Source organism: Kogia breviceps, chromosome 10 (genome assembly GCF_026419965.1).
Source record: "Kogia breviceps isolate mKogBre1 chromosome 10, mKogBre1 haplotype 1, whole genome shotgun sequence".
In the NCBI taxonomy this organism is placed as follows: Eukaryota; Metazoa; Chordata; class Mammalia; order Artiodactyla; family Physeteridae; genus Kogia; species Kogia breviceps.
In genome coordinates this window covers 73669005-73694367 of record NC_081319.1, presented here as the reverse complement: position 1 = coordinate 73694367, position 25363 = coordinate 73669005, and the positions used below count along the sequence as shown (strand labels likewise).

Genomic DNA, 25363 nt, shown 5'->3' with positions numbered 1-25363 from the left:
TTTTATTGTGGTCTTGATTTGTACTTCCTTGTTTAGAATGAGGTCAGTCATCTTGTCACCTATCAGCCATGTATATTTAATTTTCTCTATAGTACCAAATCATATCATGCGCCTGTTTTTCTATTTGGTTATTTATCCTTTCATATTGGTTTGTTCCAAGTTCTTGATGTATGTTGCAAATGTCTTCTTCCAATTTGAAAGACAAGCCATACTTTGTGTAACAGTTCTTTTGACAATAGGAGTTCTTGAATTTGTCAGTTCTGTCTTTTATGGTTAGTGCTTTTTGTACTTATTAATGAAACACCTCACCCAAGGTCAGAACAACTACCTATGTTTCTACTAGAATATTTAAAGTTTTGCTCTTTGCTTTTAAGTCCTTAGTTAATCTGTGGATAATTTCAGGGAATCCAGTTTCATTCTTTTCCATGTGAATGGTCATTTTTTCTAGTTCCTTTTATTGAATAGTTCCCACTTCCTCCATAAATCTACCGTGTGTGCATTGGTCTGTTTTGGGTTCTGTCCTATTCAGTTTGTCTATCTCTATGCCAGTATCATACAGTCTTAATCTCCGTAGCTTCATAATAAATCCATTATCTGATAAGGCAAGTCCTTTTTATTCTTCAGCAGTGCTTTAGCTATTCTAAGCTTTGTCCATCCATGGAAATTTTAGAATCTGCCTATCAAGTTCCCTGGAAAATTCTATTGGGATGTTTTTTCCTTTTCTTATTGTGTTAAAATACACATAACATAAAATTTACCAACTTATTTAAATGTACAGCTCATTAGTATTAAGTATTCACATTCACATTTATGCAGCCATCACCACCATCTATTCCCAGTCTCCTGTAAATCTGAAACTCTGTACCTATCAAACAATGACTCCCCATTCTCCTCTTCCCCAGCCCCGGGCAACCACCATTATACTTCCTAGCTTTATGATTTTGGCTACTGTAAGAACCTCGTATAAGTGGAATCACGCAGTATTTGTCTTTTTGTGATTGGCTTGCTTCACTTAGCATAATGAACCTCGAGGTTCATTCATGTTGTGGCATATTGAGGAATTTCTTTTTAAGGCTGAATTATATTCCACTGTATGAATACACTACATTTTGGTAATTCATTCATTGGTCAACTTGGGTTGCTCCCATGTTTTAGCTATTGTGAATAATGCTGCTATGATCATGGATATACAAATATTTCTTTGAGACCCTGCTTTCAATTCTTTTGGGTTTATACCCAGAAATGGCATTGCTGGGTCATGTGGTAATTCTGGGTTTTTTGAGGAACTTCAATACTGTTTTCCACAGTGGCTATACCATTTTGCATTCTCATCAACAGTGCAGAAGGGTTCCAGTTTCTTCACATCCTCACCAACACTTGTTGTTTTCTGTTTGTTTGTTTTTTATAGTAGCAATCCTAGTAAGTGTGAGGTAGTATTGCACTGTAGTTTTGACTTGTATTTCCTTAGTGGTTAGTGATGGTGAGCATCTTGTCATGTGTTTATTGGCCATTAATATATCTTCTTTGGAAAAATGTCTCTGAGTCCTTTGCCCATTTTTGAATTGGGTTGTTTTTGTTGAATTTTAGGAGTTCTCTATTATTCTAGATATTAATCCCTTAACAGGTATATGATTTTCAAATATCTCCCCCATTCTGTAGGTTGCCTTTTTGCTCTGTGGATAGTGTCTTTTATGTACAATTTTTAAAAATTTTCATTAAGTCCAGTTTGTTTTTTCTTTTGTTGCCAGTGCCTTTGGGTCATTGGATTTGGCAGTGATTTCTTGGATATGTTATGAAGCTTTATTCCTATGATTTCTTCTCAGAGTTTCGTTGTTTTACATTTAGGTCCAACTGCATTCTTTTGCATGCGAATATCCAGTTTTCCCAACACCATTTGTTGAAAAGACTGTCCTTTCCCCATTGAGTGGTCTTGGCACCCTTGTCAAAAATCATTTGACCGTATATGTGAGGATTTACTTCTGGGCTCTGTTTTATTCTATTGGTATTTATGTCTGTCTTTATGCTGATACCACACATTTGATTACTGTAGCTTTGTAGGAAATTTTGAAATTGAAATGTGAGACCTCCAGTTTTTTGTTCTTTTTCAAGATCATTTGGGGTTCCTTGAGATTCCATATGAATTTTAGGATGGGTTTTTCTATTTATACAAAAGATATCATTGGGATTTTATTAAGGATTGCATTGACTCTGTAGATTGCTTTGGGTAGTATTGACATTTTAACATTAAGTCTTACAATTCATGAACATGGGATGTGTTCCCATTTATTTATGTCTTTTTAAATTTCTTTCAGCAGTGTTTTGTAGTTTTCATTGTACAAGTCTTTCCCCCCCTTGGTTAAGTTAAATCCTAAGTATTTTATTCTTTCTGATGCTGTTGTAAATGGAATAGTTTTTGTAATTCCCTTTACAGATTGTTCATTGTTTGTGTATCTGTTGGGATTTTAATTGCATTGTATCAAGTTGGGGGGAATTGACATCATTTTTGTTCACATCCCCACCTTCCCACAGCCATTTCCCTCCTTTGCCCTGTTCTTTGCTCTAGGTAGTTGGCCCCTAGGGACTACATCACCCAGGGTCCATTGCCTGTTGGGTTCCTGATGGGTTTGGCCAATGAGATCAGGATTTTTTTTTGTTTTTTTTTCTGCTCCCTGCTCTGTTTCTACACTGGGTTTTTGACTGTAGCTAAGTTCCCTTCAGAGCTAAAACTCCTACAGAGCAGCCAATCTTCCATGGTGACTTAACTGGACTCCTAACTTAATTTCCTCCTCAGGTCCTTTTGACCCTAGGCATGGTTATGGATCCCTAGTGTTGCTAGTCTGAGTTCTGTACTATTCATTGTTGAGACCATTAAGTCTGCCCACACCTTTGTGAGTCCTTTCATTAAATTCTTTATTTTAACCATCTGGGATGAATTCTGCTTTATGCTAGGATCCTGAAAGTTACAGTGTCATGTTTAAAATTGTATTTTCTATTATTGTCATGCTTGATATTCTTATCACTCTCTTGTCAATGCTATAATATGTCTGTTTAGAGTCTGTGGAGTTTTCTCCACTAGCAGCCGCATCATCTGCAACTAAAGACAATTTTTTTCTCCTATCTTTAGGCCTTTAATTTCCTTTTCTTGTCCTATTGCAATATCTAGGATCTCCAGTACAATGTTGAATAGTAGTGGTAATAGAAGAATACTCCTAATGTTTCCCCATTTAGAATGATGTTTCTTTCTTTTAAAAATTTTTATTGGAGTATAGTTGCTTCACAATGTTGTGTTAATTTTAGAATGATGTTTCTTAGAAGTTTTTTTCACAAATTACTTTTTTTTCACAATAACTTTTAGGTAATGAAGTTCCCTTCCTAGTACTAAGTTTGTTTTTTAAATTATACACTTTCTTAATGTGTGTTAGGATGATCTATGATTTTTCTTTTTTACTCTGTTACTCTGAATGACATTGATAGCTTTTCTGATATTGTACCTGGAATACACTCAACCTAGGCATGGTCTGCTGTGCTTTTGTCTACTGTTAGGTTCAGTTTGTTAATATTTTATGTAAGTTTTTGCATTTATATCCATGAATGAAATGGGTGTATGATTTTTCTTTTTCATGCCTGCCTTAACTGATATGTGGTATTAAATTTCAAAGAATGAGTTAGGTAGTGTATCAGGCTGCTAAAACAGAATACCACAAATTGAGTAGCTTATGAACAGCAAATGATTTCTCACAGTTCTGGAGGCTGGAATTCAAGATAAGGGTGCCAACATGGTCAGGTGTGGACTCTCTTCTGGGTCACAGACTTTTCATTGTATTATATCTTCACAAGGCAGAAGATGCTGGGGAGATCTGTAGGATCTTTTTTTATAAGAGCACTAATCCCTCCATCCTTGTGACCTAATCACCTCCTAAAAGCTCCACCTTCTAACATCATCACATTGGTGGTAATCACTTCTTTAAAAGTTTGGTAGAGCTCACGTGTAAATTGTCTGTGCCTGGTATTTTATTTGCAGGGAGATTTTTAATTGCAGCTTCAGTTTCTTTAATAGTTACTGTATTATTCAAGTTCTCTACTTTTGGAGTCAGTTTTGGTAGTTTTTTTTTTTTTTAATTTGTCATTGTTATTGTCAAATTTGTATGAAATTGTTGGTAATATTTTCTTATCTTTATTTTAGTTTTACTTGCAGTTTTGTCTTTTTTATTCTTAATGTGGTTTATTTGTGTCTTTATGTCTTTTTGTTGTTAAGTCTTGTAAGAGGTTTGTCCATTGTGCTATTCTTCAACAAACCAACTTTTGAACTTGTTGAACCTCTTATTGTATATTCATATTCTATTTCATTATTTCTGTTTCTGTCCTAATGTAGCCTATTGTTTTCAAAACATTTAGTTCTAAGTATTTCTTAATTTTTATTCTGATTTTTTCTTTGATCTATGAGATATTTAGAAGTGTTTTTAATTTCAAAATATGAGGATTTTAATTCATATTTTTATTAAAGTATAATTATATTGTGGTCAGAGAATCTTATCTCTATGAAACTTATCCTTTTAAATTTATTGAGGATTGTTTTATGATATAGTATATTGGCAGTTTTTATAAATGTTTTTTATATATATTTGAGGAGCTTGTCCTTTAATTATTACATGAAGAAGTCTATATTTGTTCATTGGATCCAGCTGGTTAATTTTATTTCCCAAACCTTTGGTTATGTCACTCTTGGCTGGCTTTTTATCTGCTTGGCCTGCCAATAATAAATAAATAGGTGGATTTGTTAGTTTCTCCCAGAGGTCCTCTTGCTTTTATTTTATCTATAGTTGAGGTGATTTTATTAGGTTCATATGTGGTTAGAGTTGTTATGTCTTCTTCATAAATTGGATCTTTTATCACTATGTAGTAGGCCTCTCTCCATAATGATACTTTTAGTCTTAAGGTCTATGTATTTTATTTTACTAAAGCTATATCAGCTTGCTTTTAGCTTTAGTATGCTGTTTTATCTGTTTTCATCTATTCATTTTAAACCTTTCTGTATTCTTATACTTTAGATATGTCTCTTATAATAGCACATAGCTGTTACTTTGATCAAATTTGATAGTCTTTGACTTTTAACTGGTTAACTTTTAACTAGTTGCCTTTGTTGTAATTATTGAAATAGTTGGACTCATTTCTACACTTTTTTTATCTGTCATACTTTTTTTGTGCTTCTTTTTCCTCCTTTTTGACTTTTAAATAAATGAGCCTCCCCCTTTTTTCTTCCTAACAAGGCAAAAAGTTTAGCACACTCTTAGGCCCTTGATTTTTTTTTCAGCCCTCCCCCACCTGTATTGTTGATATTTTCTATAATTTTTCTTTCAGGTCATTACAAATAGTCTGCCCCTCTGTATCTCTTGTAAGCATATGCTCTGCCTTTTAAGATAACAACAAACTTTACCAAGGTATTTGATCATTCATAATTTCCATAATTCTTACAGCATCTCCTGAATTTGTTTCTCTTCTTATTTGAATATTTCCTCTAAAAGTTTTTTGATGTGGGTCTAATGGTGACTCTAATTTTGATGGTGAATCTAATTAAATCTGACATACCAGGTAGTTTTTTAAATGTTTTAAAGTAGTAGTTTTTTTTTTTTTTTTTTTTTTTTTTTTGCGATACACGGGCCTCTCACTGTTGTGGCCTCTCCCATTGCGGGGCACAGGCTCCGGACGCGCAGGCTCAGCGGCCATGGCTCACGGGCCCAGCCGCTCCGCGGCATGTGGGATCTTCCCGGACCGGGGCACGAACCCGTGTCCCCTGCATCGGCAGGCGGATTCTCAACCACTGCGCCACCAGGGAAGCCCTTAAAGTAGTAGTTTTATAATATTTTGAATTCTTTTAAAGTCTTATGTTCAAGGTTCATTCCTTCATCATGTTAAGAATGTCACTGCATTGTCTCCTAACAGTCAGTCTGGCTGTTGGGAAAAGTCTGATGTCAGTCTGGGTTTTGCTCTTGGTAATATACTCTTCTCTGGAAGTTATTAGAGTGTTGCCTTTGTTATTTGATTTTCTTAAATTTTACTATAATGTGTCTAAGATAGGCTTTTCCTCATCTGTCCTGTTGGCATTCAGTGAAATCGTCCTTTCATTCTTTTACGTTTGTGTTACATTTGGGGAAATTTTTCTTCATTACTCTATTATACTTCCTTCTCTCCAGTTTAATTTTTTTCTGGGACTTCTATTATCTGGATGTTGCTCCTTCTACTTAGGGCCTCCACAGTTCTTAAAATATATTTTGGGATCTTATTCTCTTCCTCTTTTTTTTCTGGGAGAGCCCTTTAATCTTACCTCCCAACTCATCAATTTCTCCTGTGTTGATATTACTGTTTAACTTATTTCTTGTGTTCTTTTTCACAATACTGTTTTTAACTACTACTTTCCCTTGTTCCCTTTTATAATGAAAAATTTTGTTTCACATTGTTAATATCTTCTGTTATTTCTTTTATTGTATTTATGTTTATCTTACATTCTTGGTCTGTTTGATCATTTCTTTTCTATTGATATATATAGAGGGTTGGGGGTGTTTTGGGTTTTTTTGTTTTGTTGTTGGTGGGGGAAGCACTCATTGGTTGTACTTCTCAGGGATCTCCTTAGTTTAGCCAGTAAGTTTGTTCCCCTGAGGATATTAGCTATTCTGTATGGCACTGCTTAATGGGAAGAGGTTTAAGGCCAGATCTTAGTCTTCAATAGGCCCAGTGAGCTCAAGATCCCAGAAAATCACAGTTATTCACTCATGTTTGTAATCTCCCCACCAGTGACCAACCTGGCCACGTAGGACAGCACAGGTTGTGTACTTGCATAACTCTGGGAGATGCTGTTGACTTAGAATATGATGAGAATGGCACCTCCTGGAGTGATGTAATATGACAGACCTTCACCTTCAAACCCTCAGGGAGAAGCAGATTTGGAAGGAGGCAGTTACTCTCCATTTTAAGCCACCAATTCTGGGGCTTTGGAGGGGGAGGGTGGAGGGATGAATCCCAGCAGGGCTTTGGCAGCTTCCCTGAGCTGACCTCCTAAGCTAGTTCTCTGGAGCTCTTACCACCAAATTCTTCAGGAAGGGGACAGCATTGATCTGAGGCATCAGTGGATGAGAGTAAGGAGAGAGCTTGAACTGCCTTGCTTTCCTTTAACTGCTTCCATTCTCTGCCAGTCTCCTTCAACCCCAGGCTACAACCCCCTCCCCCATACCAGCTCAAAAGGACTGTCTATCTTCCTGTGAGTTTCTCGAGATTGTCTTTTTTTAAAGTTCCTGGATTCTGTGTTTCTTTCAGGGTTGATTTGGTGGAGGGAGCCAAAAACTACTACTAATTTTCCATATTGTCAGAGTCCCAGAGGAAAGTTCTTTGTTTTTAAGACAACAACTTTTATTTTTGAACTTTCATTTTCTTACTACAAAAGTAATACATGTTTATTTCAGATAAGCAAAAATAGTATCACTACTGCCCAACTGTAACCACTGTCAACATTTTGGTTTGGCGACCTTCCTGTGTTTTTTCTTTGCACCTAGTTTTCAACTAGTGTTTGTAACCTGCCCTCTGGATTTAATGTGACATGTGTATTTCCCGACATCCTAACTTATTCTTTTACAGAGTCATTTTTAGTTGCATAATATTCCATCATCATTTAGACAAAGCATAATTTAGCCATTTTTCTGTTGTTGGCCATCTGGATGTTTTCCTACATCCCTTTATTATGTATTGCTCACTGATTAACATCCTTGTAGATAAGTATTGTTCACATCCATGATTATTGTTTGGTTTGGTTTTTTTGGTGTGTGGTTTTTTTTTTTTTTTTGGTTTTATTTAGATTCCACATATAAGTGAGATTATATGGTATTTGTCTTCTCTGTCTTATTTCATTTAGCATAATGCCCTCAAGGGCTATCCATGTTGTCACAAATGGCAAGATTTCCTTCTTTTTTATGGCTGAATGATATTCCATTACACACACACACACACACACACACACACACACACACACACACACTTTCCTTATCAATTCATCCATTGATGGACAAATCTTGGTTATTATAAATAATGCTACAGTGAACATAGGGATGCATGTATCTTTTCAAGTTAATGTTTTCACTCTCTTTGGATAAATACCCAGAAGTGGAATTGCTGATCATGTGGTGGTTCTGTTTTTAATTTTTTAAGGAATTTCTGTGCTCTTTTCTATAGAGGCTGTAGCAATTTACATTCCCACCAGCAGTGCACAGGGGTTCCCTTTTCTCCACATTCTTTCCAACACTTGTTTTTTCCTGTCTTTTTGATCATAGCCATCCTAACAAATGTGAAGTGATATCTCATTGTGATTTTGATTTGCATTTCCCTGATGATTAGTAATGTCAAGCACCTTTTCATATACCTATTGGCCATCTGTGTATCTTCTTTGAAAAAATGTCCAATCAGATCCTCTGCCCATTTTTTAATAGTTTTTTTTTTAATGTTGAGTTGTATGAGTTCTTCATATATTTTGGATATTAACCCCTTATCAGATGTATCATTTGCTAATATCTTCTGCCATTCAGTAGGTGGACTTTTCATTTTATTTGCTGTGTGAAAGCATTTTCGTTTGATGTAACCCCACTTATTTTTGCTTTTGTTGCCTTTGCTTTTGGTGTCCAGTCCAAAACATCACCAAGACCAATGTCAAAGGGGCTTACTGCCTGTTTCCTCTTAGGAGTTTTATGGTTTCAGATCAAGACGTAATCCATTTTGAGTTAATTTTTGTGTATGGTATAATATAGTGGTCCAGTTTCATTCATTTGTACTTGGCTATGCAGTTTTCCCGGCACCATTTATTGAAGAGACTGTCCTTTCCATTCTTGGCTCCCTTGTTGTAAATTAATTGACCGTATTTGCATGGCTTTATTTCTGGGCTCTCTATTCTGTTCCGTTGATCCATGTGTCTTTTTTTATGCCAATACCATACTGTTTTGATTGCTATAGCTTTGTAATATGGTTTGAAATCAGCGAGCATGATGCTTCCAGCTTTGTTCTCCTTTCTCAAGATTGCTTTGACTATTGAGAGTCTTCTATGGTTCCATACATATTTTAAGATTGTTTGTTCTATATCTGTGAAAAGTGCCATTGGAATTTTGATAGGGATTGCATTGAATCTGGAGATTGTTTTGGGTAGTATGGGATATTTTAACAATATCAATTCTTCTAATCCATGAGCAGAGAATATATTTCCATTTATCAATATTTGTGTTGTCTTCAGTTTCTTTCATCAGCATGTTACGGTTTTCAGTGTACAAGTCTTTCACCTCCTTGGTTAAATTGATTCCTAGGTATTTTATTCTTTTTGATGCAATTGTACGTTGTAAATTGTTTTCTTAATTTCTGTTTCTAATAATTTGTTATTAGTGTGTGAAAATGCAATGAATTTTTGCCTATTAATTTTGTATCCTGCAACTGTACTGAATATGTTGATTAGTTCTAATGGTTTTTTGGTGGAGTCTTTGGAGTTTTCTGTGTATAATATCATCTGCAAATAGTGACAGTTTTACCTCCTCCTTTCTGATTTGGATGCCTTTTATTTTTCTTTTCCAATTGCTGTGGCTTGGACTTCCAATATTATGTTGAATAAAAGTGGCACAAGTGACCATCCTCTTGTTCCTGATCTTAGAGGAAAAGCATGTGGCTTTTCACTGTTGTGTAAGATGTTAGCTGTGGGCTTGTCATATATGACCTTTATTATGCTGAGGATCATTCCTTCTATACCCACTTTGTTGAGAGTTTTTAATCATGAACTGACGTTGAATTTTATAAAATGCTTTCTCTGGATCTATTGAGATGATCATATGATTTTTATTCTTCAATTTGTTAATGTGGTGTATTACATTGATTGATTTGTGGATGTTGAGCCATCCTTGTATCCCTGGAATAGATCCCATTTGATCATGGTATATGATCCGTTTAATGTGTTGTTGAATTTGGTTTCCTAATAATATTATGTTGAGGATTTTTGCATCTGTGTTTATCTTACTGTGATTTTTGAAAGAGTCATCCTCTGTTGTCTCTGTCCTTTCTTCTTCCTCTTTCACTCTTCTGTTGGGTTGGCCAAAAAGTTCATTTGGGTTTTTCTATAACATCTTACAAAAACCTGAATCTCCTCCCTCTTGCATCTTCCTCCCACCCTCCCTATCCCACCCCTCTAGGTGGTCACAAAGCACTGAGCTGATCTCCCTGTGCTATGTGGTTGCTTCCCACTAGCTATCTATTTTACATTTGGTAGTATATATAAGTCCATGCCACTCTCTCACTTCGTCCCAGCTTACCCTTCCCCCTCCCCGTATCACAGCATTCTTTTAAAATGTTTGCTGATTCTTTTTTTGTATATATTCTTATTTTTATTTTTGGCTGCATTGGGTCTTCGTTGCTGCACGTGGGCTTTCTCCAGTTGTGGTGAGCGGGGGCTACTCTTCGTTGCGGTACGTAGGCTTTTTATTGTGGTGGCTTCTGTTGTTGTGGAACGTGGGCTCTAGGCATGCAGGCTTCAGTAGTTGTGGCTCATGGGCTCTACAGCGCAGGCTCAGTAGTTGTGGTGCACGGGCTTAGTTGCTCCATGGCATGTGGGATCTTCCCGGACCAGGGCTCAAACCCGTGTCCCCTGAATTGGCAGCCAGATTCTTAACCACTGCACCACCAGGGAAGCCCATATTTACTGATTCTTAGCTGTGTACTCATTTCAGTGTCCAAGGCTTCTGTTGGCCTGGCTGTCAGTGCTATATCTGTTTATGCTGGTTGCCCCTGAGTTCGTGGAGAAGGGAAGTGAAGTTCTTCTGGACTCCAGGGATCCCATCTCCTGAGTATCTGCAACTACTCAGGGCTGCCCGCACCCCCTTCAGCTTGCTTAAGTATTGTAGCCTTGGGGTAAAAGCTGCTGCCTTCCTCCTGCTCACAGGCATGGGAGGGAGACCAGCGTACCCAGCTGATCCATATATAGTTCCCCAGACAGGCAACCTCCTTGACAGGCCCAGGGCCCCTCCTGCTTCTTGCCTAGGTGACCGCTAAGCTGGGTGCAGCTAGTTACCCTCCCACTTTGTATAGACCGTCTCCTGTGTGCACTTTGGGCTCTGGTCTCCTTGATCCATCTGATCCCATCTGCACTCTAGCAAAGTGAGCACTCGGTGTTTGTTCTTTTGTTTATTTCTTATTCTTATATTTCTTATTAAGCTAAGCCTGGTTAATAGAGGTCTGCAGAGAGCCCCTTTTCCATCCATCTTATTTGGCTCAGAGTTTCTCCTTCCAGCCCTTCTCCTGGCCTCACCAAGAGCAAGAAGGCTAATACCCCTTCCTGTTCTCTCTGCAGCACAGCTCCACCAGCTGGAAGGGCTGAGGACCCTTGGCATCACCACCAACGGCATCAACCTAGCTCGGCTGCTGCCTCAGCTTCAGAAAGCTGGTCTCAGTACCATCAACATCAGCCTGGACACGCTGGTACCAGCCAAGTTTGAGTTCATCGTCCGCAGGAAAGGTGATCAGATGGGGTTCATGGTGGACGGTAACCCTCCCAGGCCCTTGTAGCTGGGGAGCTGTGGCTGTTTCGAGGGGCCTGGTCTCCCTCTTGGTGTCTGGGCTATAGCTAAGCCTAGGCATTTACACCTCACCCCTCAGTCTTGCTAAAGGTCCCTCGTCTCTGTAGCCACGCTCTTGGGGACATTTGGGGATCGGATGCTAATGAGCTGTGCTGACCAGCCTCCCCCTACCCTGCCCCCAGTTTGAGAGGGTTTCAAGCACACAGGACATTCCGTTTTAAAACCAAGACAGTCCCTGACAAACTGAGACAAGTTGGTTACCCTATAGTGAGCTCTGAGGAAATGTGGGGCAGCCTGGGGTGAAAGCAGCTGCCCTGGGGTTCCAGGGACAGGGCCAGCACTGCCAGCTGAGGGTCCCCCAGCACCTAAGGATGCTCCCTGAGCCCATCCTGCTGTAAGCCTCTTCCTCCACCCCCTGCAGCAAGCTCACCCACAGCCTCCTCCTGCCAGGCTCCATCAGAGAGGGTGGCAGTGGAGAGTGGAGGGGCCCTAGCCCCGGGTCTCACTAGGCCAGCGCCCACCATCCGTGGGCCCCGGGTTGGGATGGGAGGTTCTGTACAGGCTCAGATGCCCTTCGATTTGGGGAGGGTGGTGCACTACTGAGACCTCTCTGGAGGATCAGAAAGATGCCGGGGACACCCAGCTCTCCCTTTGCTTCTCTGCAAACAGCCTCCAGCTCTCAGGCCCACCTCCTCTTTCCCCCTCCCCCAGCGTGTGACTTCCTGTTTATACCTGGCAGTGTGCTGAGGAAAAGCTGGGGTGGGGGGGGAGTGTCTTTGCCCTCTAAAGGGCTGCTCCAGGCACTGTGGAGGGGACAGACGCACAGGACACTGTCCTGCCTTACAGGCTACGAGGGGCTGAAAGATGTGATGCCACGGAACCACCTTTGCTTGTCTTGTGGTGTCAGTTCAAGCCCTTCAGAGAAGAGAGAACTCTTTCTCTCTAGGGCTCTCTCTCCCAGCAGGGGGAGACTGGGAGGGCTTCAAGGAGGAGGCATTCATGCTGGCCCTTGAGGAACGGGGTGTTCAGATCAAGGGAGCTTACTCTGAGGAGGAATGTCAGTCGAGAACCGCAGGGGCTCTGAGGTGGGAAAGTGGAAGGTATGACCGTGAGCTTTACCCACAGAACCCCCCGCCCCACTTCCCCATGCCCCCTGCCTCCTTGACTCCTTCCTGGAATGAGGATCGAAGACAGTAGATCCTGATGCCAGATCTGCCTTCCCATTCATATCCCTGTGTCCCCTGCCTCCTTTTGGAGGGAGAGGGCTTGACAGAAGCGAGAACTTTTAGATTATCCTAACGGCATTCTGTATAAAAGCTGTACAGTCTTTCTTTTGCCATCTCTTCCTGCTGTCTTACTCTGAAAATGCTGCAAGGAAACTGTGGAGGCTGGCTAGGGGTTGGGGAGGGGCCGGTCTGCCGGAGGCGCTCACATGTTTGGATACATGAGTAATCTGGGGTGGGGAGGAGAAGCCAGCCTGGGATCACATTTACTGCACTAATCAGAGATAGGAGAGAGCCACATGCACGGGAATCGCTCACCAGCCCTGGCCCAGCACCTACGCTTGGTAGGTGCTCGGTGAGAATATGGAGAGTGGGTGAACGGACAGACTGGTGAGGAGCAGGCTCCAGGAGGGAGTTGGGGAACCTGCCTTCTGTGCGAGAACCCCAGCTGAGCACTGCTTGTCTCTGGACCTCGGTTTCCTCGTCTGGACTATGAGAGGGTTCACCTAGAGCAGGGTCCACACACTACAGCCCACCAGCCAACTCCAGCCCCCTGCCTGGTTTGTTTTTCTTACAGCCTTCGAGCCAAGAATGGATTTTGCAGATAACATTTGCAATGAATTTAATGATAGGGAACATTAACCATGAATCCCAATTAAGCAACATATTATCCCTGCAAAAAAGAATTCCACTCTTTCATTCCATTCTAGAGTAATGTTACAAATATTATACTCAATTATCACCATATTCTGAATTTAGTCAATAAACTCTTTATGATGTATATCTACATAATATCCTCAATTTTGCCTATTGGCCTCCAGAGCCTGAAATATTTACTATCTGGTCCCCAGACTCAGCGGCCTCTGAGGTTCCTTGTGGCTCTGGTGCTTTCTATGGGTGTGAGGACGTGGGGGAGAGGAAGGCAGTGCCTGGATCCTGTTCCTCTCCCTCCCCACAGGCTTCCGCAAGGTCATGGAGGGCATCCACAAGGCCATTGAGCTGGGCTACAATCCTGTGAAGGTGAGGACTTCCTGGCCCCAAGACAGGCCCCAGCCCTGGCCACTGCACCTGCGGTGTACCCCTCACCACTTCCCGGCCCGCTCCATCCAGCCCTGCCCCCCACTCCCCACAAGGGAGGGGAGAAAACCAGTGACCCATGGAATCTTCCAACCCATGGAGAACTGGGGGAGGGACACAAGGAACAGGACCCTGGGTGGAGAGCCTAGACAGGTGTCAGATCCCCGACAAGGGTCATCCCTGGAAAAGAACACAGTGGGGATAGCCCTCGTGGTCCCCTTATCCCTGGACCAGGTGAACTGTGTGGTGATGCGAGGCCTGAATGAGGACGAACTCCTGGACTTCGTGGCCTTGACCGAGGGCCTTCCCCTGGACGTGCGCTTCATAGAGTACATGCCCTTTGACGGTCAGTGCTGCAGGGCGGGGTGGGTGGGGGAAGAGGAGGCCGGGCCTGTCTGCAGAGCTGGACCAGAGCCCCGCTGAGAGCACGGCGGGGGGCTGTCAAGAACCCTGGGAAAGGCTGAGTAGGGCAGACAAGGTCTGGCTGCCCCTGTGGGTGCTGCTGACCCCGATACCGCTGTGTGTGTAGGAATTTCTCCAGGGATGGGGAGGGGCCTGGGCAGGCACCGGGGCTGCGATGGGGGTCGAAGGCTTCTCAGAGTGGGCGTGGCTGTGATTCCATCCACCCATTTCAGGCACCTTGTGCCCTCCTGGCCCGGTGACTGGAGAACTGGTTCCTGGGCTGTGGGAGGGTGAACTTGAAGCCCCTGGGTCCCTGCAGCATGTGACTCAGTAGCTCCCACCCCCAATACAGGCAACAAGTGGAACTTCAAGAAGATGGTCAGCTACAAGGAGATGCTGGACACCCTCAGGCAGCAGTGGCCGGAGCTGGAGAAGCTGCCGGAGGAGGAATCCAGCACAGCCAAGGTTGGCGGGAGGGCAGGGATGGGGCCGGGAGAAAGGTGGTGCTTCCACCCTAGGACGGGAGAGCTGGCAGGGGCTGCTTTGGGGGTGGAGTCAGTGATGCAGGACAGTGCCTTTTAAGCAGGAAGTGTTAACAGGGCCATCACAGCAGCCTCCCTGCTTCACTGACGCAGAAGCCGGCCCGACGTGGGGCAGGGGTTAAGGAACTTGTTGTAGGATGCACTGGACTGAGTGTTGGAGCAGGTTCTTGTCTGGCTCTTCCACGCGGCTGTCCCTGGCCGTGCTGCCCTCAGGTTCCTGCATCTTTAGTAGCCTTTGTTGTGGTCAGGCCAGGTGCAGGCGGAGAGCTCATGGGCTTCATACTGGAGTCTTCTGTTGTCCGAGGGCCTTGGGGGCTGCTTTCTGCAGGGCTCCTGGGGAGAGGGCCGCGAGGTAAGGGCTCCGATGTCAGGGAGAGAGCTGGCACTCAGCTGCCCATCCCCCTCCCCTCCACTGCTCACCCACAGGCCTTTAAAATCCCTGGCTTCCGAGGCCGAGTCAGCTTCATCACGTCCATGTCTGAGCATTTCTGTGGGACCTGCAACCGCTTGCGAATCACAGCTGACGGGAACCTCAAGGTGAGTGTCCCCTTCCCCACGGGCACCCGTGTCCCCTCTGTGCTCTGTTTATGTCTTCCTACCCGTGCCCCCTGATTGGAGGTGAGGCTAGCAGGGTACACGGGGTGATGGTGAAATAGTGTGAGATATGGGGGGGATCATGGGAGCAGCAGATCAAGGTGAACTCGTGGCTCCCATGGAACCGTCACCCTGGTTCCTTCCTTCCTTGGGTCGCTGGTTGATCAGGAGCCACTTTCCAGGACTCAGTGCTGTGGGAGGACTGGGCGGAGATCGATGTGCCCTCTGCCCCCAGCCCCCACCCTGGTTGGCCCCTCCCACCAGGCCAGCGTTCATTCCTGAAACCAGCATCCGCTACTCATATCTAACATCTCATCAGCACATGCTGTGCGTTCAGCCCTGGGGACAGCGGGTGGAAGGGAGGCGTGGACATGCCCATCTTCTGTGAGGCCACAAAGACTCCCTGTGAGAGCAAACAAAGAGCTAATGGGTGGGAGCACGGGGTTCTTCATCAAATGAGGGGGCCGGACAGGTGGTGGTGGTGAACCTGGAGGGAGCGCACAGGGACCTCAGTGAGCCATGGAGACTGGGCTGGCGTGGAGTGAGGGGAAGGAGGATGGATGCATTCATCCTGATTTGGCCAGGGCAGATTAAAGTCAGCTATGGGGAGGCCACCTCGTGGAGGGCTTGAGTGACCCCATGCAAGGTGCAGAGTGTGTCCCGTTGACAGGAGGACACTGGGCAGAGCTTTTATACAAGATGGGGAGGCAGGATCCCCGATTCATGTTTTAGGAAGAGTAACTCCCAGGTTGAATTTGGAAATAGAAAGACAGTTAGGTGGCCTCTTCGTGATGTTCCAGATCTGTAAGAGTTAAGGTGAAGGTGGGAAGGAAGAGTGAAAGAACTTGGAGCTGCAGGTGTGGGTGGAGAGAGAGGCCCCCGGCTGACTGGTCAGCTCTGAGACCTGCTTGGGATCGGGGGCGAGGGTGCTGGTGGGTGGGTTTGGACCCATCAGGCCGAACACCTGACAGGAACTGTGCGGCAGGTTGTTATAAAGCGAGGGGGTTTTCTGGGCTGGAGGCACAGGACTGAGTGGACAGTAACTGTGTCAGTCAGTTCCCTCCACCCCCCTGCAGGAAGTGGAGGGAGGATTCTAAGGAGAATGTGAGGAAGAGGCTATTTACAGCGCAGGGTTAAGGGGGCCTGTAAGGGCACTGGATGAGCAGCAGCAAACTGCTGTCCCACCCCTGGGAGGAAGGGGCAGGGGAGGAGTTGGCGTCACTGGGCTCCCAGGAGAGCTGGAGTGGCCGCCTGGCTGGGACTGTGATTGTGGACGGAAGCACCACTGCCGAGAAGTGCCCGGCCTTTCTCTGCCCTCACCCTCTGACCTCCCATCAGCCAAACCCGGGTGGAAGCCAGCAGGAGGGGGGCTCTGGTTGCAGAGAAGGGCAGAGAGTGGAACATGGGGGCTGGTGGGGAGTGAACAAGGGGGACTGACCAGCACGGGGAAGTGGGTGTATCTTCCGCTTAGATCTCGTTCATATCTTCTCTGATGGCCTCTGCTTGTCAAACGTGCTTCTGTGCCCACAGCACCCCGTACGGAGCTGACACTTGGTAGGTGCTTTGTGGGGCTTCATGGGAGGAAGTAGGTGTCCCGCTTTCTGGGACTGCCCCGTCCACCCCGAGCCCCCCAGAGCTCCCAGTCTCTCCCAGAATCAGGGGAGCATTGGGTCAAGTTTGAATGACCTCAGGATGCCATCTCCACCAGCCCTCTGCTGTTCAGCCCCCAGCCAGGGGCCACCAACCAGAGCAGGGGCAGGCGGGCAGGGGCCAGGAGCAAAGGGACTGAAGAGGATGGAGGGGAAATGGATGTACATGCCAGGTCTGGAGGGGATGCCGGGACTCAGCTCCCACTGACTGGGGTCCGTTCTCATGGCAATGAAGAGGCCTTTCCATGGAATGTCTCAGGAGAAGGTGTGGATCTAGATTTTTTTTTTTTTTTTTTTTTTATTGCGGTACGCGGGCCTCTCACTGCTGTGGCCTCTCCCGTTGCGGAGCACAGGCTCCGGACGCGCAGGGTCAGCGGCCATGGACCACGGGCCCAGCCGCTCCGCAGCATGTGGGATCCTCCCGGACCGGGGCACGAACCCGTGTCCCCTGCATTGGCAGGTGGACTCTCAACCATTGTGCCACCAGGGAAGCCCGTGGATCTAGATTTTGATGTGCTGTATCTGTCGGCAGTTATTTGTTTTTTTTTTTCAAGTACGCGCCACGCGTTGAAGGAAACATGACCGGAAGTCAGATGCAGGCCTTGGGGTGTCTGCTTTTGCCTCCTGCCCTTCCAGCCCCTCCGACTCCTCCATCTAGCACCTTCGGCCCCTCATTTCAGGGAAGACCTGCTTTGAGTATGACCAGCCACGGGAGGCTCTCATGCCCAGCCCAGGGGGGCTCCAAGGATGGGGGCCAAGGCTCAGGATGAGGAGGGCATGTTGGCCTCACCCTCAATGTGACCTCTCCAGGTCTGCCTCTTTGGGAACTCAGAGGTATCTCTACGGGATCACCTGCGGGCGGGGGCCTCTGAGGAGGAGCTGCTGAGCATCATCGGGGCTGCTGTGGGCAGGAAGAAGCGGCAGCATGCAGGTAAGGGGGCGGGGAGGCCAGGCTGGGTGGGGAGTGGGCCATTGTCAGCAGGAGGGAGGTCTGTAGTGAGCCAGTGGCACTCAGTGTGGTCTGTGCTTTCCATCACTCCTGCTGGACCTCTAGACTTGGGGTGCGGTGATGCTTCTCCTTCCCAGGGGAAGTTGGCAGAGCAGAGCCTGCACAGGACAGGGGACCCCACATTCTCTCGGGCTGTTTCATTGGGTGGTGGAGAAAGAGGGGTGTCATTGCCCCTCTCTCATCCCCGACAGGGAGGGCAGGGTCCTGGCATCCAAAAACTGTTATGGGCTCCATCATGGGTGACCTTGCAGTGTACGGCGGGGGTTTTTTGTCGGGGTGCGGTAGGTGAGCGTGTGTCCAGGGGGCTGTCATACCGCTGTGTCCATCGTTTGTTTCAGTGAACTCTTTTCCCCGCCTTCTTTCTCTCCTTGCTTCCCTCCTGTCCTCTCCCTCCCCACCCTTCCCTCGCCCCAGGCATGTTCAGTATTTCCCAGATGAAGAACCGGCCCATGATCCTCATCGGTGGGTGACCCATCAGTATGTAACCGCTCACCCTTGTCACGGGGGGATCCCGTGGGGCGGGGTCCCTGCTGTAGGCGCCCCCCACCCTGATCCTGCACTTCATCCTGAGGCTCTCATCCTTCACCTTTTCCTACCCCTCCAAGCCTTTACTGCGGCTTTCCTTCCCTTCCCTGGTTCCCTCTTACTGCACATGCCACAGAAATCATCATTCTGTCTCACCAGAAATCGGATCGTGGGGTCCTCCAGGTTTATGATCGCTATGTTAGTTGTCCCCTGAAAATGGAGCTTCTGGGCAAGACAGAGATCTTGTCCTCGGCTTTAGAATCTCCCAGCTTGGATACAGTCACAGGCGTCCCTTCCCTTCTGTCCTGTGGGTCAGTTCACGCGCGTGTCCGGACCATTAGTGCCCGTTGGTCCTTGCGTTGTTATGCTTCTTTGTGGGCAGCGTTTAGGCAGCAAGCTAAGAGTGCTACTCAGCTTTCTAGGGAGGACACAGCCAGGATCTCAACTGCCTAATTCCTTAACTAACTCCCCGGAACTGATGTGCCCAGGGCGTCTCTTATGTGCATAGGATGCTTCGAACAGAAACATCTTTTTATTGAGCCATATGTGGTCTCTAACCTTGGGGAACTAGCTGGTCCATGCGGAGCTTTGAGGATGCCGTTATCCCTCTGGCGCATGCCCAGGCTAGAGCAGGGGGAGGCCTCGCCCCCTTGGCCACAGCCAGATCTGGGGCCCTGAATTGTGCCCTAAGCAAGAGAAAGCAGTGAGAACAACCAGGGGAAGGGATTCTTTTCTCCAGCACTTGGAGCAGAGGGAGCCCTGAGGCATGTGGGCTGGAGTGGGCCAGAGAAGCCCAGGGACCACACCGGCCACCCAGGGAAGGAAGGGCGGCTCACCACAGCATATGCCACCGGGAAGAAAACGGTATCACCTCTCCTCTGCCGTCACCTCCACCATCCTCAGCCTCTTGGGTTGGGCCTTGACCCATGCTGACACGCCTTGATGGCAAGGAGTGGGGGATGCCTTGATAATTGTACCTCTGACACTGACAAGGTAGGGGGGGCCAGAGCATGATGGAAAGCTGGAAGTTGGGAGGCCTAATTGCTTCAGAAGGAATAATAATTCTCTCAAGGATACAGAGTAACCAAAGTGGTCTGATCTCTGTAAAGCCAAGAGTTGCCTAGAATGGGGCCTCTTTGGCGTGCCTGTGAATCCCTTAGGGATCTTGTTATTTCCGATTCGGATTTGGGAGGTCTGGGCTGCATCTCTTAACAGTCCTCAGATGGTGTCCCTGGACCACCCTTTGAGTAACAAGAGCCTACAAGGTCCCCGAGGCCCCTGGGACCATTCGAATCAGCCTCTTGCTTTGTGTATGCTTCTGATCTGCTTGAAATGTTGTTTAAATAGATTAAATGTTTACCTTAGTATGTTGTCTATAAACTATATGGTTTCTGTTAGCCCTTCCCGGAGAACGTGAAGACGAGAGCAACTAATTGGTAATTCAGGCTGAGGCCTCGCTGTCATTTTAAGAACATGAAGGGACAGAGCAGTCATCTGATGGAGGCTTCAGTCTTCAGACCTAAGATGTTTCTTAAGAGAACTTGGGCAACAGGAAAGTTGTGAGGAGGGGAGCCCAGGTGGGAGCACCCACAGACCCCACTGCAGGGCAGGCAGAGCCTGCGGGACCCTTGCCCTGTGTACCTCCTGGTGAGGGGGGCCGCACGCTTTTATTCTGGGCGCCCCTCTCTGTGTATCGTCTCTTTTCTGTCTCTCCTCGCCCCTCATTCCGCTTTCCCCAGTGTGAAAGGGAGAACTCGGGGTTTGGTGGGGAGGGGCTTGGGGAGGGAGGTGGGCAAAAGACCTGCCTTTTGGACTGAGTCTTTCTTCTCTTTCCTTCTCCCTTCCAGAGTTATTTTTGATGTGCCAAGATTCCCCACCAGCCATTCCAAGCATCTCCTTCAGGGACTCCCTCCGTGTTCAGGGTCTGAGACACAGAGTGAGTTTCTCCAGCCAGATGGTGACTTTGTGGAAAGGGGGCTGGCTCCCCCAGATCCCTCTCCTCGCCCAGCGGTGGCTGCAGTCTGGCCTCCCTCAGAGCCATTACGGTTCCCACCTTGACTCAGATGCCAACCCAAAGTGCCTTAGCCCAGAGCCCCGGGCTCCTGCCACCCCCTCAGGACCTCTGCCCACCTCAGACCAACTGACCCACGTGGACAGGGAAGGACAGGCGGCTATGGTAGACGTGGGTGGGAAGCCAGACACAGAGCGGGTGGCCGTGGCCTCAGCCGTGGTCCTCCTGGGGCCTGTGGCCTACAAGCTCGTCCAGGAGAACCAGCTAAAGAAGGGAGACGCCTTGGTGGTGGCCCAGCTGGCAGGCGTCCAGGCGGCCAAGCTGACCAGCCAGCTGATTCCCCTGTGCCACCACGTGGCCCTGAGCCACGTCCAGGTGCAGCTGGAGCTGGACAGCACGCGCCACGCCGCGGTGGTCCGGACGTCTTGCCGGGCTCGGGGCCCCACTGGGGTGGAGATGGAGGCCCTGACCTCTGCTGCCGTGGCCGCCCTCGCCCTGTATGACATGTGCAAGGCCGTCAGCAGGGACATCGTGTTGGCAGAGATCAAGCTCGTCAGCAAGACCGGGGGTCAGCGGGGGGACTTCCATCGGACGTAGAGGTCCCGCCCCCTCTCACCCCTGGCCCAGCGAGGTCAAGAGATGGGATGCGATTTCAGCCGAGGGAAAGACATCAAGTTCCTTTCACCCTGTCACCAGTTACCTTCAACCGGTAGGAACCCCAGGTCCAGCCCACCCCTCTACTGCTCGATGACCTACACTGACCTGCGAGGTTTCCTTTCTTCCGAGAGGAAACCAGCAGACCCGTCAGCCTTCCTGGACCCTAAGGTCGTGGGAGGGGGCTGGCCGTAGCGAGCAGGGCTTAGATAGCCCCAGAATCACATTGAGTGACTTGTGGACTCTCTCCGACAGTCGAGCCCATAACCTCCCCTTCTCTCTTGGGTTTTCTCTTCTCCTCCCTTCCCCGGGAGGGAACCAAGGGCTCCTAAGCAGGAGCCTCCTGACCAAGCACACCTCCCACACCTGCCCCGTGCACGGCCTTTCCACCTGCACCCCTTCCTCCTGGGACACACCAGGCGAGGAGGAGCGATGGAGCTTGCCTTCACCCACACAGTGCACAAAATAAAGCCACGATGCCCATTTTGGGGATGCAAGAATGAGGACTGTGTCTGTGCCGAGGGCACCGAGCCACTGTGATGGCAGGCCCACCCCTCAACCCAACGCCCCCTGGGGGAAGAGGAGCAGGAGAGACGCTGGAAAAGCAAAGGGGCGTGTTCTCCGTGCACCCCCGCCTTCCCTGGGGGAGAAGGTAGGAGTGGAGTGAGAGGCCCATAGGTGCAGCACCTCCAGTAGCACTGTCGGGTAGGGGTGTCCGAAGCTCATCCCGTCGCCGGCTGGTGGAGGTCAGGGGGTGCAATTAGAGGCTCCTGGTTTTCACATCCCCACACGCTGGACGCGCTTGCTGGGTTCTCTCACTGTGGGTAGGTGTCTCTAGTTCTAGCCTCAGTCCCCCCACTCCCCCGGCCCCCCGCCTGCCTTTCCTCTGCCCTGCACCCAGGTGTGCTGGCAAATGTTTAACAACTGGCTCTTGGAAAAGAAGAAAAGGCCAATTTCCATGGTCTGAGTTCTCCCGCCTTGGCCGATTTCAAGCTACCGTACGACGTACGGAATGTAACAGTCGGGGCTCGCAGAGCTGGTGGGGGTCTGCTTGCAACCTCATGTCCCCGCGTGGGAAGAAGGCACAGTTTCAAGGCAGGCTAGGAAGGGGTGACACGGATTTAATATTTTTTTTAGTATTACAATATATTCTTATAAAAAAGGTGCAGGCGAAAAGGACGCTGCAGATTTTGTACATTAGCCGCATTTGTTGTCTGAAACAGCTGGTGAGAACAGCCTTGGCGTGGAGGTGGTAGAGGTGTGTGGGGGGGAAATGGTCACGGCTCCCCCAGTGGGTGGAAAGGGGATGGGGGTGGGGAAGAGCCTGGACCAGACCCTTCCCCATCCACCCGGAGAATTTGCTCCTCCCGCCGCCCTAAACACGCCTCCCTTCCCTCACAGGGGATGGGGAGCGGATGTTGCTGCTGAGAAGGGGACAGGTTGCATCCGGTTAACTGAATTTTACGTTGTACACAAAATTAGCTGGAGAAATTAACCCAAAGGTGGCAGGAAGGGCACCTGGGAACGACCAAGGAACAAATACAACAGGCGTCAACGTTTAGCACATCAAGGACCAACTCGGCTGTCTCCAAGGCACCAGCACTTCTTGCTGAGTCAGCCGTGATGGTCTGTGGTCCAAGGCACTGTTGGTGATCTGGCTACAGTGGCGTCTGGTGTCAGAGCCACTGGCCAGATGTAGAAAAATAATAAATAGAGAAAGCAAACTCTTTAGAGGTGAGAAGCCTGAGCCCTGGAACAATCAATATACGTGTTCTCTGTAAACAGTTAAACCGAACTGTGCTTTTCTGTGGATCCAACGTGTCTCGAACGTCTTCCATATTCCTTCTTCCCTGGTGCGTATCCAGCCTTCCACGGTGGGTGGGAATGCCGGGGTTCGGGCAGGCCTGTTGACTAGACGTGGAGCCCTCCCTATTCCGGGTCCCAGTGGGTGAGGTGGACCTCGGCCCGGCCAGTCTGGGGGGAGGACCCTGCGAGGTTCCCACCACAACCTTCCCATTGTCCCAAAGCCGGCTTCTTCCAGCGGGGGCTTGTGGGTATCACACAGCTCTGCGGCCACTCTTCCTGGTAAGCCTTCACCTGACCCTCACCTGGACTCCAGGGTGGCTGCTTCACACCGGTCCCGACCAGGCTTACACTTGCTCAATCCCTCCCCCCTTGAACCAACACACATGTTGGGCTCGGCAACCCTGTGTTTCTTCCCCTGCAGCTACTGTGGTCCCACCCCCAGAAAAGATAGGCAGCTGAAGCGTGGGCCCAGCCCACCAGTCTGTCCACTGGCAATAACCCTGAGCTGGAGGAGGAGGTCAGAAGGTGAGAAACATAAAAGGGAAGGGCAGGAGGATAGAAGGGCAGGGAGCCTGTTGATGTGGGGTTGCAGGGGAGGGGCAGGCAGGTCTCACAGATACAGAGGACGAGGGGTTAACTCTGGGGGGTTGGAAATGTATTAAAAATGAGCCTTGATGGAGTTCAGCTCACCTCTGTCCTTTTAGAAAATGTGTGTAGATACCAGCCATCATCCTGCCCCACAAGGACAGCTCCTGGTAGACAGAATGAAGGTGAGAACGGACAGGAGAACCAGAATGAAAGTCGGGTCCCAGAGCTGGGGGGGGTGGGACCCCCTCAGCTTTCCACCCCTGCCTGCTCTGGGCCCCCCTGCCCATCTGAATGCCCCTGAGGAGGTCCCCTTACTCCTCGCTTAGAGGTGGCATGTAACTGCAGAGGGCAGCTCTTGCCCTGGGAGCCCTCGGAACCGATGCCCCAGGGCCAACCTCAGCCAGACGAACGCGGTTGGAAGTGTCTCCTGCAGGCTGGACAGAGCAGGAGGTCACCGTGTAGATGTCAGAGGAGTATGGGGTCCGAGTAACGTTCAGTGGTAACCTAGGTGCTCTGGGTGGAGCTGGCCATTCAGGTGCTGCCCTCTGGAAGCCCTAGCCAACGTGTGAGGTCACTGTCTCGCTTTAAGACAATGGTCAGGTTGTACAGGGTGGGGGTGGGGAAGGAGCGTTTCATTCCAGGGTCCCTGTGCCCAGCGTACGAGGTGTGGTGATGAATGGGGGGTCTTCTTTCTTGAACCCCTTCCCTTACCAGATCCGTCAAGTACCTAATAGTGAGTCCTAGTCGTGGGAACCCAAAGGTGAGTTTTCCGGGATTCTGGATTAGTATAGGATGGAGACGGCAGGAGGGAAGGGAGAGAGACTTCAGACACGTAAGAGAGAGGCCAGAGGGCTCGTGATGTAGGAAACAGGCACTGTCACCCTGTCCTGATGACTTGGTCCCTGCATCATATCCTCCCAGCATCTTTTTTTCTTTTTTTTTTTTTCCTGGAACACATCTAGCTAGCATATGTCATGCCTCTTCCTTTCAATGGGAAACTTCGCCCCAGATCAATGTTCCATTAAGCCTACTCTTGAGAGAGGGGAGCCTGGATGCCCCCGCCCGTTACTCCCCATGGCACGTGAAAGCTGGACGAGGTCCGTGGACCTCTCTCCAGGCTAGATATGGAACAGCTCTGCGCCAACATTTTTAGGGAGCAGGGCCCCTTCAGCCAGGGCTGGCCAGGGATGTCCAAGTCCGCCTCAGAGAGTGACCCCTGGGGCCAGGGTGCAGAAAGAATAATGGGAAGAGGAGATGAGGGGAGCCCCTTCAGGTGGGGAGACACCGGGTCCTGCCACGCAGCCCCGCCCCCAGGACCCAGCCCAGGGCTCCAAATCCAGCACCGAATTGTGTAAGTATCACTAGCACGGCCTCCTCTACTCCGCCGCCCTGGGCCCATCCCTGTCTCCCGGCCTCCCACTGCGGCCAGTCCCCAGGTCAATAATTTAGCCTGTTTATGGCCCGCTCCCGGGTGGCTTCCAGGGCCTGGCTCCCTGATCGCTTGCGGCTGCGTTTGAGTTTGCACAGGTCCTTGTCGAAAACTTCGCCCGAGCGCAGGGCTGACACCAGGTCATCAAACTCGCCGCCCTCCTCCAGCGCGCTGCCCGCGTGCACCTTCCGCTGGCGCTGCCACCGCTCCCGCTCCCGCTGGTCCTTCAGCTGGAGGGGCGAGGAGGGTGGGTGAGAGGCCGCGGCCCAGCA

At 48.4% G+C, this 25363-nt stretch overlaps 2 protein-coding genes across 15 annotated transcripts in view; one reads left to right on the top strand and one right to left on the bottom strand.

The window, feature by feature from the left end:
• The window catches only part of MOCS1 (molybdenum cofactor synthesis 1), a 38610-nt gene extending 13290 nt beyond the window's left edge, over positions 1–25320 (top strand). The window contains exons 4-15 of one of the 10 annotated variants that reach the window (XR_010835088.1): positions 11357–11521; positions 13764–13825; positions 14117–14228; positions 14637–14749; positions 15253–15363; positions 17880–18000; positions 18493–18540; positions 20451–20539; positions 21156–21323; positions 23496–23599; positions 23779–23844; positions 24377–25320. Coding sequence is in view for 7 of the 10 variants with exons in the window: in XM_059075363.2 (XP_058931346.1) it covers positions 11357–11521; positions 13764–13825; positions 14117–14228; positions 14637–14749; positions 15253–15363; positions 17880–18000; positions 18493–18540; positions 20451–21211 (1493 nt within the window). In the remaining 3 variants the exon portion in view is untranslated. Of the gene's footprint in view, positions 1–11356; positions 11522–13763; positions 13826–14116; positions 14229–14636; positions 14750–15252; positions 15364–17879; positions 18001–18492; positions 18556–20001; positions 20040–20450; positions 21769–22431; positions 23679–23778; positions 23845–24376 lie in introns of those variants that run through there. The other 9 variants (XR_010835087.1, XR_010835089.1, XM_067006154.1 and 6 more) reach the window with 9 other exon arrangements.
• The window catches only part of DAAM2 (dishevelled associated activator of morphogenesis 2), a 114526-nt gene continuing 111532 nt past the window's right edge, over positions 22370–25363 (bottom strand). For all 5 annotated transcript variants that reach the window (XM_067006149.1, XM_067006153.1, XM_059075360.2 and 2 more), the window contains one exon: positions 22370–25321. In XM_067006149.1, coding sequence (XP_066862250.1) covers positions 25100–25321 — 222 coding nt within the window. In that variant the 3' untranslated portion in view covers positions 22370–25099. The remainder of the gene's footprint in view (positions 25322–25363) is intronic.